Genomic DNA, 14,969 nt, shown 5'->3' with positions numbered 1-14,969 from the left:
GTTCTCAAGTCAATAAGCAAGGGGATGGAGGACCTAAGTTGAAATTCCCTTTGAAAATCACTTCAATTGTCCATAAGTACAGTATATTGACTTTTGCGTACACATCACTATACAGTAAGTCCTATAGACACTAAATTTTGAGCAACCATTGAGATAAACTAAATAAGAAATGAATGTATACATTACAGTTACTGTAACACTTGAATGGCATATGCACATGTCGAGACATTAAAGCCATCCTAGTTTTAGAACTCACAATCACTAACAGTACATGGGGTATGGATGGAGAATACCACTCCAGGTGCTTAACAAATGTCCGTGTCCTTCCTTCCTTCTGCACGTTAAAAGACCTGGAAACGTTCCCGGAGCAGCCGGCTGAATGCGGTTACGTCAGAGACATAGGTATTGATTTACGCAGAGTACTTCGAGGGAAGAAGCTTGTGCGACTCATTTGGGGTTCTTACCCTGGTATTGGCACTTAGAAGCACCTTGATGAATACGAAAAGGAATTATTGTTTACCCTAGGTTAGCGCTCGAGCTATTTCGACGCAATAGCGACTCCACGTACATTTGAAAAATGAAACTTCTCACATACATCACTTCCTGGAAGCCCTATTCAGACTTTAGCCCAAGCAATGCTGAGCCCAATCCTTCGGCCTTCCGTAGTCTCGCTCGGTTTCGCGAGACCGAGGCTGAGCTCCGCGCCGCCGCCGTGGGGGCGGCCCCAGAACACTTCCGGGTGTAACTGGTTGTGCTCTCTGTGTACTTCCGGCAGCCTCTAGACGGTTTCTTCTGCTTCCCGTACCACCCGGCTCAAGTAGAGGACACGGAACCGGGGACCATCAGCCCGTCAGCCTCCGGGCCCTGCAGTCTCTAGCCATGGACCGGGACCTTCTGCGGCAGTCGCTAAATTGCCATGGGTCTTCTTTGCTCTCTCTACTCCGGAGCGAACAGCAGGATAATCCACACTTCCGAAGCCTCCTGGGGTCGGCCGCCGAGCCAACCCGGGGCCCGCCGCCCCAGCAGCCGTTGCAGGGCAGGTAATGCGACGTTGGTGCCACTGCGTCACGGGAGAGGGGACGCAGCTCTGGCAGCCACTACCGCAGCCCCGAGTCTGCGTCTAGAGGAAGTGGAGCCGCGGCCGTGAGCACAGGAGGATCGCGCGCTGGTGCCTTGGGCTGGGTGGAGGGAGGGCGCTCTTGAGGTGTGCAATGCGGTTTGCGGGGTGAACTTTTTCTATGGCACTGCTTGCTAGAGGCGCAGATTCCTTAGCTAAAATCCCTTGAGCTTTCGTATCTGGGTTGGAGGCGTCATTTTTTAAGTTTCCCCGTTCTCCACCTCCAGGTTAGTTAATGAGGGAATGCCTAGTTAAAACTTTTTCTCTGAGATTGTATGATCTGGAGCTTGGGATGGAGAGGAATGGCCGATGAAAGCCGTAAGCAGAAGGTTAGAGTTTGTAAAAAGGCTTTGCAGATAAACCAATTTTCGTATTTTTTTTTTCTTTTTAAGAAAAGAGAAGAGAGTTGACAACATCGAGATACAGAAATTCATCTCCAAAAAAGCAGATCTTCTTTTTGCACTTTCCTGGAAATCAGATGCACCTGCAACTTCTGAAATTAATGAAGATAGTGAAGGTGAGTTTAGCCTTAAAACCTTTAAGATTGCCGTTCTGTTTAACAGTACTTCAGGTGAAACGGAACTCAAAACTATCGTTAGTGATTTTGTTAATTTTTTTTTTTTTTAAGATCATTATGCAGTCATGCCACCTTTAGAGCAATTCATGGAGATACCTAGTATGGATCGAAGAGAGCTGTTTTTCCGAGATATTGAGCGTGGTGATATAGTGATTGGAAGAATTAGTTCTATTCGGGAATTCGGTTTTTTCATGGTGTTGATCTGTTTAGGAAGTGGTATCATGAGAGATATAGCCCACTTAGAAATCACAGTAAGTTATTTTTGTTATTTGGATTGCTTCTGTTTTTGTTAATTCACCTCAATGCAAGAATTATATCTTTGCATGTAGTTGTGCTCAAGTATACCTGCCAAGATACTTTTGGAAATTAAATGTTAATTGGAGAAAAATCGTTAACAAAAATTAGTGAAAGTTACTTACCCAGTTTGTCCCTCCAATTCTGGTTTTGGGGATTTTTTAGATTTAAACTCTGGTTGGCAGGCACAGTGTCCTTTTTTAAGTGCTCAAAGAGGTATCAGTGGACATAGTGAGGTTGATTGGTATTCAGACTTATTTCTTGTAGTTGAACATATGTATTCTTAATTAGTTAATATTTGGCATTGTATATTTTCATGTGGATAATTTAGAAATGTCTGTCATTTATATATTTACAATAATACTTTGCCCAAGATGGATAGTCCTGAATTTGAACTAATGTGTCATGATAAAAGATTGGGTATTTGCCATCTATCCAGGCGGATAAAAAGGAAGAAAAGCAGAAGGTATTACAGACTGGATAACAGACAAAAACTTTGGAGAATTCACATTTCATTTTCACTGGAATCCTTATACCTTTTAGACAAATTTTAGTTTGCTTTTGATGCGTGTAGTATACTGTCATAAGCCATCATATTTGGTTCCTAAACTAATGGAAAGTTTCATGAGATTTTAGTTTTTTAACCGAACCAGCAAACATATTTTACTGTGTTTGGACACAAAAATTACTTTTAACTAAATCGTTATTTAAATTTTTACTTTAGGTTGTTCATCTACTAGCTGTTTCATACCAAATAGTGAAGATAAAAGAAGACACTGTTCTTACCAAAGCTTGAAATGTCTAGTGTTTTAAAATACTTCTCATTACAGGCTCTTTGTCCCTTAAGAGATGTGCCGTCTCACAGTAACCATGGGGATCCTTTATCATATTACCAAACTGGTGACATCATCCGAGGTGATTAGTTTCATCATACTAATAAAAAAGTAATGATTGTTGAATTTTTGTTTTTATTAATTTTAAAAAATACAGTCTAAGTGGGTAGTGTTTGGGAAAGTTTATATTTTTTATGTTAGTTTACGTTTTCTTACTAATAAGCTTAGTTCTCTTTTTTTTTCTTAAGCTGGAATCAAGGATATTGACAGATACCACGAAAAGCTGGCAGTATCTCTATATAGCTCTTCTCTTCCACCACACCTATCTGGTATTAAATTAGGTGTAATTAGCTCTGAAGAGCTTCCTTTGTACTACAGGTAATTTATATTATTTCAACAACAGTTCATTACGAAAGTCTGTTGCATTGAGGAATACCAAATTTTGTGAAACTTTTGACAACAAAGGGGAATTTTAATTTCTCTTATTGCAAAATGTGTTCATGTTATTTTTATAACAGTTAAACTACTTCAGACTTGGGAAAAGGTAACCATATCATAATATTGCCACACCATCTTATGCAAAAAATGGTATTAATATTTAAACCTCAAATGATACTATTTCTTCATTCTTTACTATTTGTCTGAAATGGAGTGTCAGATTAGTCATTTTACAATTTTTGTGTTTGTATTTTCTTTTTTTAAGGAGAAGTGTTGAACTAAATAGCAATTCTTTGGAGTCCTATGAAAATATCATGCAGAGTTCCTTAGGATTTGTTAATCCAGGAGTAGTTGAATTCCTTCTAGAAAAACTAGGAATAGATGAATCTAATCCACCATCTTTAATGAGAGGCCTACAAAGGTATAGTAAATCAGTATTATTCTCTTAGGTGGTGAGGGGAGTGGTGGTAAGCTCAGAAGCTGCATAGCTGAAGGACATATTTGACCGTCCTAAGCCACCTAGTAGCAGGCATATGCCAAAGGTTGAATGAACCAGGTGATCCCATCTTCTGGACTGGACTGTCTTATCAGTGATTAAGATGTATACCATGTAAACAAGTAGAGAAGGATGCAGAAACTTTTTATAAGAATTTTATGTGTATGCTAAAGAAAAATACTGTTTTTTTTGTTTTGTGAGACAGAGTCTCGCTTTGTCACCCAAGCTGGAGTGCAGTGGTGCAATCTTGGCTCACTGCAAGCTCTGCCTCCCGGGTTCACGCCATTCTCCTGCCTCAGCCTCCTGAGTAGCTGGGACTACAGGTGCCCGCCACCATGCCTGGCTAATTTTTTTTTTTAATTTTTAGTAGAGACAGGGTTTCACCGTGTTAGCCAGGATGGTCTCAATCTCCTGACCTCATGATCTGCCCGCTTCGGCCTCCCAGAGTGCTGGGATTACAGGCATGAGCCACTGCACCCAGCCAAGAAAAATACTGTTTAACAATAATAATCATTTCGAAAGTTCAAAGATTTTGGTATGTAAATAGAATGCAAATTTCTTGCTTGGGATTCATACTTTCAGTGTTGAGTGCCTGTCAAGCAGAATTAAGTATAGTTACTTAAAAAATATTTGTGGTTTAACTTTTTAATTTTTATTTTCTTTAATAGCAAAAATTTCTCTGAAGATGATTTTGCTTCTGCATTGAGAAAAAAACAATCTGCGTCTTGGGCTTTAAAATGGTATGAAGACTGTCTTTCAACAGTTGCATTATATCTAGTCTAAAAGCTTAGGGCAAAGCAAGCATGCTTATGTCATCAATAAGACAAATTTGAGATGAATTAAAGTGATGCCTTTTTGACATGAGCTTTCCTTTTATAGATGTAAGTAGTCTTACATTTTATACTTACCAGGTTTTACACTTAACAGATAAGTTTTATTCAGCGTTTCTGTTTTCTCAAAAGGAATTAGTATATTGATATCTGGGTTTCACCAATATTTATTGTGAAAATGTCCAAAGGCAGAAGAATGCTCCTTAGGTATATTGTGAGTATTCTGAAAAATAAATATTTGCCAAGTTTGATGACATTTGCTTTTAAAACTTAGTCACGCTAACATTTTATTTAGATAGTGTTTGAAGTGTTTGTGATGCTTTACAAATGTCTGTCTTAGTGTGAAGATTGGAGTTGATTATTTTAAAGTTGGACGCCATGTGGATGCTATGAATGAATACAATAAAGCTTTGGAAATAGACAAACAAAACGTGGAAGCTTTGGTAGCTCGTGGAGCACTGTAAGTGAATCATACTTGGATTTTAAGGAATGTTTACCAGGTAAATGCAAACAAGATTTATGAAGAGCTTGTGAGATACAGCCCTCTAATTTTGTTTCATGTCTCTAGATATGCGACAAAAGGAAGTTTGAACAAAGCAATAGAAGATTTTGAGCTTGCATTAGAAAACTGTCCAACTCACAGAAATGCAAGAAAATACCTCTGCCAGACACTTGTAGAGAGAGGAGGACAGTAAGTGTCAGATTTTGTTTAATAGTAGAGGTCTTATGTTCAACCAACTACTAAAAAATTTTGAACTTAACATAAGGAAATAGTTTCTTAAGCACTTAATTGAGAACACTCTTGGTTTCAATAAATAAATGGAAAAGTACAAGAGATTAGGCAAATACTCCTTCCCTGGATAATATACTCAGATTTTTTGGTTTAATGGCTGTACTATTTGTATAGTCATTCCTGTTTGTGATCACAAATTCCAAGTTAGTTAAATTTTGCAATATTCGTTGATAATTCATAGGAACTTCTATTTAATGATTGGAGCAACTTTTTACATTCTTACTAGGTAGAAAACTAGTACCTATTTGTATGTGGTTGTCTTATAGCCTTGTATTGGTGTCTTTTAGCTGAGTGAATAGCAATACCTTGCAGTTACTTAAGCCAGAGATATTGCTCATCTTTGACTTGTCCTTTGTTTCCCATATCCAGTCTACTGACACAAAAGTGATCCCCTTGTATTTGTTTTACAGTAATTTCTTTTTCCTTCTAAGAATCAAAAGCACTTTGCAACGTCCTTTGACTGCTCTGTGTCTAAACTTTCTCATTCTGGTGTTTCACACCCCACACTTGTGAGTTTCATTTAATGATTATGCTATTTACAGGCTCGTTGTGATATATGTGTATGTTGGTATTTCCAAAGATTTCCAAAATTTTCTATAGATAATTTTTCATAAACTGCTAGGGAAAAGGAGCCTGCTGCTATAATTACGTGCTACAGTTCAAGATTATACTAAATTTGTGGACACCTATTTATCATGGGTTTTCATGTATTACTGCCAAAATGTGCCAATATTGGATATTAGTTACTAGTAATGGATTTCTGTTTATGTGGTCTTTGAAATAAATTACAGTAAAAAGCATATTATTTTGGTATTTTATTTTGGAAAATAATTTACTAAATGTGGCTTTTCCCTAGTAAGCTCTCTCTTATGAGCCTCTGACCTGTATGCATATTTGGATAGTTTTGTTGTTTTTACAAAAAAGCTAAATCTTTCTTTTAAATTTAGGTTAGAAGAAGAAGAAAAGTTTTTAAATGCTGAAAGTTACTATAAGAAAGCTTTGGCTTTGGATGAGACTTTTAAAGATGCAGAGGATGCTTTGCAGAAACTTCATAAATATATGCAGGTGATTCCTTATTTCCTCTTAGAAAAATTTAGTGATATTTGAAATAATGCCCAAACTTAATTTTCTTCTAAGGGAAACTTCTAGATTACTCAAGTAAGGCATTATGAAAAGTTTCTTTTTAGGTACGGTTCTTCCTAATTGGGTTTGACATTGCTTCGTAGTGCCTCTGTATTTGTCCGTAATTGAAAGTAAAAATAGCTATGAGAAAACTATTACCTAAATTTGGTATGTTGTTTTGAGAAATGTGTAGTGAGCTTACCTGGTGGTTTTTAAATTACCATTGTTGCTACTATAATTGAGTTAATTATAAAAACCTTTATGAGACATATTTTAAATTGTCTTTTCCTGTAATACTGATGATGATGTTTTCTCATGCATTTTCTTCTGAATTGGACCATTGCTGCTGTGTCTGTGACATCTGGTGCTGCTCATCCCCATCCACAAACTGGAAAATGATTTCCTATGTAATCATGCATCCAACTGGGCTGTGCTATTTTTTTAAATGGTTTGTATTTGAACATGGTGATTCCTCCTTCAATTCACCTTAATGGAATGTCTTTATTTGAATTTTATTTGTAAAATGTGTCCTGTTTAAATTTTTCAATTTTTAAAAATAATTTTTATGTACTTTTTTTTTTTTAACCTTTCTTGTACTCTGGGTCATGGGTACCACTGCAATGGCTTCCCCTTTTTTTATGGGATACCAACTGCAATATGGTCCTCAATGCTGTCCTGGCCATTTCAATGACTAATGCCAAACATCTGTATGACTAATTTTTTTATGTTAAAAAAATACTGTTTAATGCTGGCTCTATGGTGATTTGGTTTTACTAAATTGGGTTTCTGGCTGGGGGTGGTCTTTTGAATACTGGGTTTTATATATGCTGCTATTTTTAACGTGTGGTTTTTTTCGATATCTGGGTTCTAAAAGAAATCTTTGGAATTAAGAGAAAAACAAGCTGAAAAGGAAGAAAAGCAGAAAACAAAGAAAATAGAAACAAGTGCAGAAAAGTTGCGTAAGCTCTTAAAAGAAGAGAAGAGGTAAACTATAATATTCAGTATTTTTAAACTTAAGGCAACTACTGAATTGAACCCAAAGTGCCATACTGGAGGTAAAGTAAATAAAAATATAGAAGTATTTCAAGTGATAATCAATGACTGTTAAGAATCTTTAGCAAGTATGTGTTCCATGTGTTTTCCTATTAAAGAGATGAAGTGGAATTTGAGGCTAGAATTCTACCAAAAAAATGTATCTTAGAATTAAAATATAGAATAAGTTACTTTAATTATATTTTCGGAAGAAATGTTTTAGAACTAGAGCAGTGGTTCTGAACTAGGGGGGATTTATTCCCCCGGGGACATTTGACAAGATCTGGAGACGTTTTTGATTGCCATAACTGAGGGTGCTACTGCATCTAGTGTATAATGGTCAGGGATGCTATTAAACTTTCTGTAATGCACAAGTCAGCTCCCACCCCTACCCCCAACAAAGAATTATTTGGCTGAATATACCAGTAATCAGGTGAAGAAACCATGAACTAGAGGTAGCCAAATAAAAAACTTGAGTTCTCCTTTATGTGTTCAGTAGTCTTAAGTTTTTAAGGTAGTGTTGAAAAAGTCTGTCTTTCAGGAATAATGGATTTGCTTACAATGATACCTGTCTGCAAGCATTTTTCCCCCAAAAGTGCTTAATAGTAAAATCAGATCTTGTAATAGCCGAGATTATTGTATCATTTATCTGAACCACAGCTTTTATAAAATCTTGAAAGGAAACAAATCGGGCCCACATCTTTATGAATAATTTAGAAACATTTTTGTACATATATGACAGGTTAACTGTTTTTTTTAGGCTAAAGAAGAAAAGAAGAAAATCAACTTCTTCCTCTTCAAGTGTTTCTTCTGCTGATGAATCAGTGTCTTCATCATCATCCTCTTCCTCTTCTGGTCACAAAAGGCATAAGAAACATAAGAGGAACCGTTCAGAGTCTTCTCGCAGTTCCAGAAGGCATTCATCTAGGGCATCCTCAAGTCAGATAGATCAGAATAGGAAAGATGAGTGCTACCCAGTTCCAGCTAATACTTCAGCGTCTTTTCTTAACCATAAACAAGAAGTGGAGAAACTACTGGGGAAGCAGGATAGGTTACAGTATGAAAAGACACAGATAAAAGAGAAAGATAGATGCCCTCTCTCTTCATCTTCACTTGAAATACCGGATGATTTTGGAGGTAGGTCTGAAGATCCAAGAGATTTTTGTAATAGCTATAGAACCCAAGCAGGTAGTAGCAAAACAGAAAAGCCATATAAATCAGAAAGACATTTTTCTAGTAGAAGAAATTCCTCAGATTCCTTCTGTAGGAATTCAGAGGACAAGATTTATGGTTATAGGAGATTTGAAAAGGATATAGAGGGAAGAAAAGAGCACTATAGAAGGTGGGAACCAGGTTCTGTGAGGCATTCTACCTCGCCAGCAAGCTCAGACTACTCGTGGAAGTCAGTTGAGAAATACAAAAAATATACTCACTCTGGATCACGTGATTTCAGTAGACATGAGCAAAGATACCGATTAAATACAAATCAAGGAGAATATGAAAGAGAGGACAATTATGGGGAGGATGTCAAAACAGAGGTTCCAGAAGAAGATGCACTAAGTAGCAAAGAACACTCAGAAAGCAGTGTTAAAAAAAATTTACCTCAGAATTTACTGAATATATTTAATCAGATAGCTGAATTTGAAAAAGAAAAAGGAAATAAGTCAAAAAATTAATACACCAAGGATATCAGCACCATTACACAAAATGCCATTAAGTTTTTGGGTGTTTTAGTCATAACAGTTCAGTGCAGAAATCTCTGCTCCTAAAATTATTTGTAGAGATTACAGGAAACAAATGCTTTTAAGGTTTTCTCAAATTTTGTTTCAGTTGTAGGTCCCTTGTCACAGCCTGGTTTTTAGAGTTTTTATGTATATGTTTATGTACAGTATATTACTCTGACAATTTGAATTTCTTCACTTAAAGATAATTCTCTGAAAGTACTGTTTCTTCATTCAATTACGGTATATGAGAATTCCTGGGTCCATCTTATCCTGCTGTTTGAGAGAAAAATTTGTGCATTGAACACTTGGATCATTTTTATAAAAATTGATTTTTCTGTTAAATTAAAAATCGTCAGCTTTTGAAAGATTATATGTTCGAATGTTTCTTGAACACTTTTATATTTATCAGTTTAAATATTACATTTTTTGCCCAATTTTTTTTTAATTTTTAAATGGTAGATTATATGTCTTAATTTTCCTCTAAAGCCTGATTTGATTAAAAGTGGTTTGTGAACAGTCATTGGCTTCCACCCAGCATAAGTGCCTTAGGAATAAGATCATAAAAGTTGAATAGAAGCCCATTTTGCTTATTTCTCCATTATTATTTTTTACCTCATTGCTAGCATAGCCATAAAACGCTTTTTAACTTTAAATATTTGCAAGGCCCTTAAGGCCTGTATTCCACGCAAGGGTAAATCAGAAAAGAAAAAGAATCCTTTTAGCAAAAACATAGCAGTAGCAGACAAGCACATTGTAAATCTGGCTTTTTTGTAGTGAAAGAAAATTGGGAAACTGTCCTCATATTGCAGATGTTCAGTCCAGAGGGCATTAGGCATGTTTTTAAATCTGACCTGCATTTCTCCTTACCGCCTCCTGTGCCTTGATGCTTCTCTGATGACCCCTTTCTCAGAGTCTGAATAAATAAATAGACAAACTAGAGCCTGGTTTTACTCAGAATAAATTCCAGCAGCTACAGCTGACGAACAAAGAGACTTGGATTATAAAGATCCTCCCGAAATTGTGAAAATAGGGTAGTATATTCTTTGGGAGATAGAGATAGGAATCATAAGTACTGGGTTTATGATGTCATTGGAGTCTTTGCAGTTTAAGATTCTCAAGGCTGTAAATTATAATGAGCTTTAGATACTGTCACAGTGACACTAGATAAGTGGATGGGTAGCTGGGTATCTGCAGAGGTCTAAGTGAGGGAGAATAATAGAGGAAGAAGAGACTTATTCCTTGTTCTGTCTTGCAGTTCTTGCCAACAGTAAAATGTCTAGGCCTTAAGTACTGAGTGTGTATTATTTGTGTCTACCAAACTCCAGTGATGAGAGCCTAGTGAGAAATCTGAAATTTGTTTTGCAAATGGAACAGTGAAAAGAAACCCTGCTCAAGAGCAATAGATAATGGTGGTAGAAATCGGCTAGTCACTCAAAGCATTAGTCTTTGCACCAAGAAGAAGATTCTTTAAGAAATTCGTCTTAAATGAGTCCTTAATTCTATGTATTAATAGCTCCAGTATCATCTTTACATAGTGTCCTACATTGTGGTGTTTATAATGAGTGAAAACTACCTCTTGGCATAGCCTTTGACATTTTGGAATCCCTAGTACAGCCTAAAATTTTAAACACAACATTTAAAAACATTTTTTTTCCTTAATTCATATAAATTTAAGGGGTACAAGTACATTTTTGTTACATGGATATATCGTATAGTGGTGAAGTCTAGGTTTCTAGTGTAACCATCACCCAAATGATGTACATTGTAAACCCATTTCATAATTTCTCATCCCTCACCCCCTGCCAACCTACCAACATTGGTATAGGCACATTCATGATTCAGACCTCAAAAGTGCAAGCAAGAGGGGCTGAGTACAGTGACTCATGCCTGTAATCCCAGCACTTGAGGCTGAGGGAGGAGGACTGCTGGAGGCTAGAAGTTTGAGACTGGCCTGGGCAACGCAGCATGACTCCATCTCTACAAAAAATTTACAAATAAGTTGGGTGTGGTGGTGCATGCCTATAGTCCCAGCTATGCGGGAGGATCGCTTGAGCCCAGGAGTTCAAGGCTGCAGTGAGCTCTGATTGTGCCACTGCACTCCAGCTTGGGTGACAGCCAGACTGGTTTCTTAAACACAACAAAAACAAAATGGGACTTAAGTAACCTACGAAGTTCTTGCACAGCAAAAGAACACAAGTGAACAGACAACCTGCAGAATGGGACAAAATACGCAAACTATGCATCAGGCAGGGGACTCATCCAGAATTTACAAGGAATTCAACAACCAAAAAACCCTATCCAAAAGTGAGCAGAAAACATGAATAGATATTTTTCAAAAGAAGACATAAAAATGGCCAAGAAGCATATAAAATAATGCTCAGCATCACTAATTAGAGAAATGCAAGTTAAAACCAAATGAGATATCTCGCATCAGTCTGAATGGCTATTACACCCCATTCAGTGTAAGAGAATAGTACCTTGTCCTATACGCTACCTGAATTTATTAGGTAGGTGCAAAAGTAATTGCAGTTTTTGCCATGTTAAGCAGAGCAGACAAACCAATTTTTAAGGAAGCTCATCACAGCAAAAATTACTGGGGATTTACATTGTCAAGAATCCCTAGTGACATCTTCAGTAATTTTTCTCAAGATCATATTTTGGTCTCCATAAGCAAATGAAGCGTGATTTTTGGATATGAGGATAAGTGTCCAGATTTGGAGATAGGTTGATCCCCTGTTGCACCATTTATCATTAGTACACTGAAGTTAGAACTGTTATTTAAGGATTAAATGTAGATTTATATGCTGGCCTAAGAACCAAACCATTCCACAAATACTGTGCTAAGTTCCAGGTGGCAACTCGGTAAGTAGAGATTGTTAGTGCAATTTCTGTGTGTCAAGCCCTGTGCATTTTTTTTAATATCCAATTCAATAAACTTGTAGGTAACTTTCTGTGTCTATAGTACAAATGAGGAAAACAGGGAAGTAACTATCCAAGGTTACAGAGGCAGTAAGATACAACCTCTGCCTTCATAGAACAGTGTTTAATACTATTTCAAGTTTTAAGTAATTCCCAAACTAGCATAGGGCTGAGAATAAGAACTTTGATGAGCAAAGTGACTTTAATCAGTTTTTAGGTCTTATAAATCTCATGCATTAGAGCAGTAGTTTAGCCAGAAATTTTATTACCTAGTGTTTTTTTCTGCCCACCTTATTCTTTGGACTTTGCTATGCCTTTTCCTATTTCTAAAACAAAACAAAAAATAATCAGGAGAACTATTCACTACCACTACTGCTTTTCAGAAAGAAATACAAACAACAGTTCTAAAATAATGACAGTTGTAATGAGTATTTTTTCCCCAGGTTTGAAGGAGACAACATTTACATTCATGAATTCTAATACATTTATTTAAAATCCAGTTTTCTAATATTCCACACCATTCCAAGAGTACAAAGTGTTGGGCACATGTTATAATAAAGTATTAACTGGAAAAACTACTATATTTGGCAGTCTACCTCACGCTAAATGAAATTTCTATTGCAAATCATGTCCTATCTAGCTTTCATTAAATTGTTTATTAAGAAAATTTCAAAATTATATTCTTTATACTTGGTTGGCAAATCTTTAATGCGTATGATTTCCTTCAAGGTCAGAAGTGATTTTTATAAATTTAAGCTGCTTTTTTTTTTTTTTTTTTTTTTTGAGACGGAGTCTCGCTCTGTCGCCCAGGCTGGAGTGCAGTGGCCTGATCGCAGCTCACTGCAAGCTCCGCCTCCCGGGTTCGCGCAATTCTCCTGCCTCAGCCTCCCGAGCAGCTGGGACTACAGGCGCCCGCCACCTCGCCCGGCTAGTTTTTTTGTATTTTTAGTAGAGACGGGGTTTCACCGTGTTAGCCAGGATGGTCTCGATTTCCTGACCTCGTGATCCGCCCGTCTCGGCCTCCCAAAGTGCTGGGATTACAGGCTTGAGCCACCGCGCCCGGCCCTAAGCTGCATTTTAAAATTGATATACAGTGTTTCTCTTATCAGTTGGTTTTTTTTGGGGGGTGTGGGGGGTTGATGCTATTTTTTGGTTAAAAATTACAGCAAAAGAAGAAACTGCCTTTAACAAATTTCCTCCCCCAAAAGTCTGAGAAATAGTTACTTTGAATAAAGAAAACCTAATTTTGGTGTCTTGTAGGGTAATTGAGATTTTCACATTGTAATAAGCTCATAATAGTACAGTAAATTTTTAGACATTTCTTCTTGAAAGATTGTTACATTAGAAATGAGTGTAGTTTCGTGAAATAATGAAGCAAACTATTTTCTAACACTACGAACATCAAAATTACAGTGAAATACAGCATTTTTTCTATGCTTGTATAATATGTAGCCTTGTCAAGAATCTGCTATTAATGTTTTTCTTCAGTATGGAGAAAATGAGAACGTTCCTTTTTTTTTTAAACAAGTTTTACATTTACCACTAAGTTTTTACACTTTCCACTATCTAGTGGATAACACATTTTATCTAAAATGTGTTGGGTCGTTTTGTATTTTAAAGTATACTTTTGTTTTTGTGTTTACAACTTTTTCAGAAGAGATTAAAATGTTTATTTGCTGCTCTTTTTGCTCTTACCATTACTAGAGCTACTTCTAGCACTAGTTGGCCTAGAAGGGCTGCCTATTAGTGAAGAAGAAGCCGGGAAGTTAAGCTCCAGTACTTTAATTGAAGACTGAGAAGTAGATGTACTTGTACTCCTAGATGACCTAGAAGAAAAACCAGAATTATAAATTTAATGCAAAGTTTGTATTTCAGTATAGACTCTATCATTATTGGCAAAATAATGATTCCATAAGTAAAGAGACCAAAAAAGTGCATATTAGTAGTGTTAATACGTTTTTAAATGACCATCAATAGATAAAAAGTTTAAAGAGGAAAAGAAAGATGAACATACATGAGTTTCAAACCAGTAGAAAAGTAGTTCAGTAAGTATGTTCCTACATGGTAAAAATGCTTTGAACTATAATCAGTTTTTTAGAGTTGGAATCATTAAGCATTGAAAGTTTCCAAGACAGAGGAAAGAGGGCCAAGAGGATTTGGTGCTGGCAAAAATTATAAAATGATACCTTTTGTAATTTAAGCTGAAGAGAAGAGTGAGAGGCATATTGATGAATAAAATGGTGGGGTCATTTGAAAAACAACTAGCTATATAATTCTGAAATAAGTTTTAAATATATATTTTATGAAAGTACAGGGATGTTCAATTATATAGAAACAGGTTTTTTACTTAAATGAAACACTGTTTTTTAGGGGCCTCTTCATGAAATTTTTACCTGGACTAAGGAATAGTAATTTAATAAGTAGCTGCTGAATGCAGGAGATTGTGAATTCTAAAATCAGGATCATTATTAATAAACTTTTGTCAGCAAAGCACAAGAATGTTGCTTTAAGCATCTGGTGATAGAACTGTTGGATAACAACTGCAGAAGAAAAAAAAGTTTCCTTTTTAGCAAAATAAAGCTTCATAAAGTCAAATCCTGATTATGTAAAATACCACAATGTGGTTTTAATCACAGAAATTGTGTCTTATATGTCTTTACATCTAAGCGGCCCTTATATGTTTTTTAAAAATTTCCCCCAACTTGGGGTTTACCCCCAAATGCTAGATGTAGCCCCCAAATTTATTTCTGTTTTATCCTACTGAAATAACTGATAGTCACAGAGCACTTGGGCT

General features: G+C 36.4%; 2 protein-coding genes and 1 long non-coding RNA gene across 12 annotated transcripts in view; 1 reads left to right on the top strand and 2 right to left on the bottom strand.

Moving 5' to 3' along the window:
- Positions 1-616, bottom strand: part of LOC116273795 — an 83,659-nt gene extending 83,043 nt beyond the window's left edge. The window contains exon 1 of the long non-coding RNA XR_004182212.1: positions 257-616. This is a non-coding gene — a long non-coding RNA (uncharacterized LOC116273795). The remainder of the gene's footprint in view (positions 1-256) is intronic.
- Positions 617-752: 136 nt separating this feature from the next.
- TTC14 (tetratricopeptide repeat domain 14) overlaps positions 753-14,969 on the top strand; it is a 36,487-nt gene continuing 22,270 nt past the window's right edge. For 7 of the 10 annotated variants that reach the window (XM_021934635.2, XM_021934636.1, XM_031663550.1 and 4 more), the window contains exons 1-12: positions 753-1,040; positions 1,510-1,634; positions 1,746-1,945; positions 2,819-2,903; positions 3,070-3,199; positions 3,525-3,680; positions 4,424-4,495; positions 4,926-5,045; positions 5,154-5,276; positions 6,326-6,443; positions 7,375-7,484; positions 8,293-8,669. In XM_021934635.2, coding sequence (XP_021790327.1) covers positions 880-1,040; positions 1,510-1,634; positions 1,746-1,945; positions 2,819-2,903; positions 3,070-3,199; positions 3,525-3,680; positions 4,424-4,495; positions 4,926-5,045; positions 5,154-5,276; positions 6,326-6,443; positions 7,375-7,484; positions 8,293-8,669 — 1,777 coding nt within the window. In that variant the 5' untranslated portion in view covers positions 753-879. Of the gene's footprint in view, positions 1,041-1,509; positions 1,635-1,745; positions 1,946-2,818; positions 2,904-3,069; positions 3,200-3,524; positions 3,681-4,423; positions 4,496-4,925; positions 5,046-5,153; positions 5,277-6,325; positions 6,444-7,374; positions 7,485-8,292; positions 9,629-14,969 lie in introns of those variants that run through there. The other 3 variants (XM_021934638.1, XM_009201311.1, XM_017955666.2) reach the window with 3 other exon arrangements.
- The window catches only part of CCDC39 (coiled-coil domain containing 39), a 58,592-nt gene continuing 56,815 nt past the window's right edge, over positions 13,193-14,969 (bottom strand). The window contains exon 20 of the mRNA XM_031663548.1: positions 13,193-14,001. Within this exon, the coding sequence (XP_031519408.1) occupies positions 13,845-14,001 (157 nt within the window). The 3' untranslated portion in view covers positions 13,193-13,844. The remainder of the gene's footprint in view (positions 14,002-14,969) is intronic.

The sequence above is a fragment of the Papio anubis genome, chromosome 2, assembly GCF_008728515.1.
Source record: "Papio anubis isolate 15944 chromosome 2, Panubis1.0, whole genome shotgun sequence".
Taxonomy (NCBI): Eukaryota; Metazoa; Chordata; class Mammalia; order Primates; family Cercopithecidae; genus Papio; species Papio anubis.
Note: the sequence above shows the minus strand (reverse complement) of the source record. Positions and strands in the feature narration are given on the sequence as shown.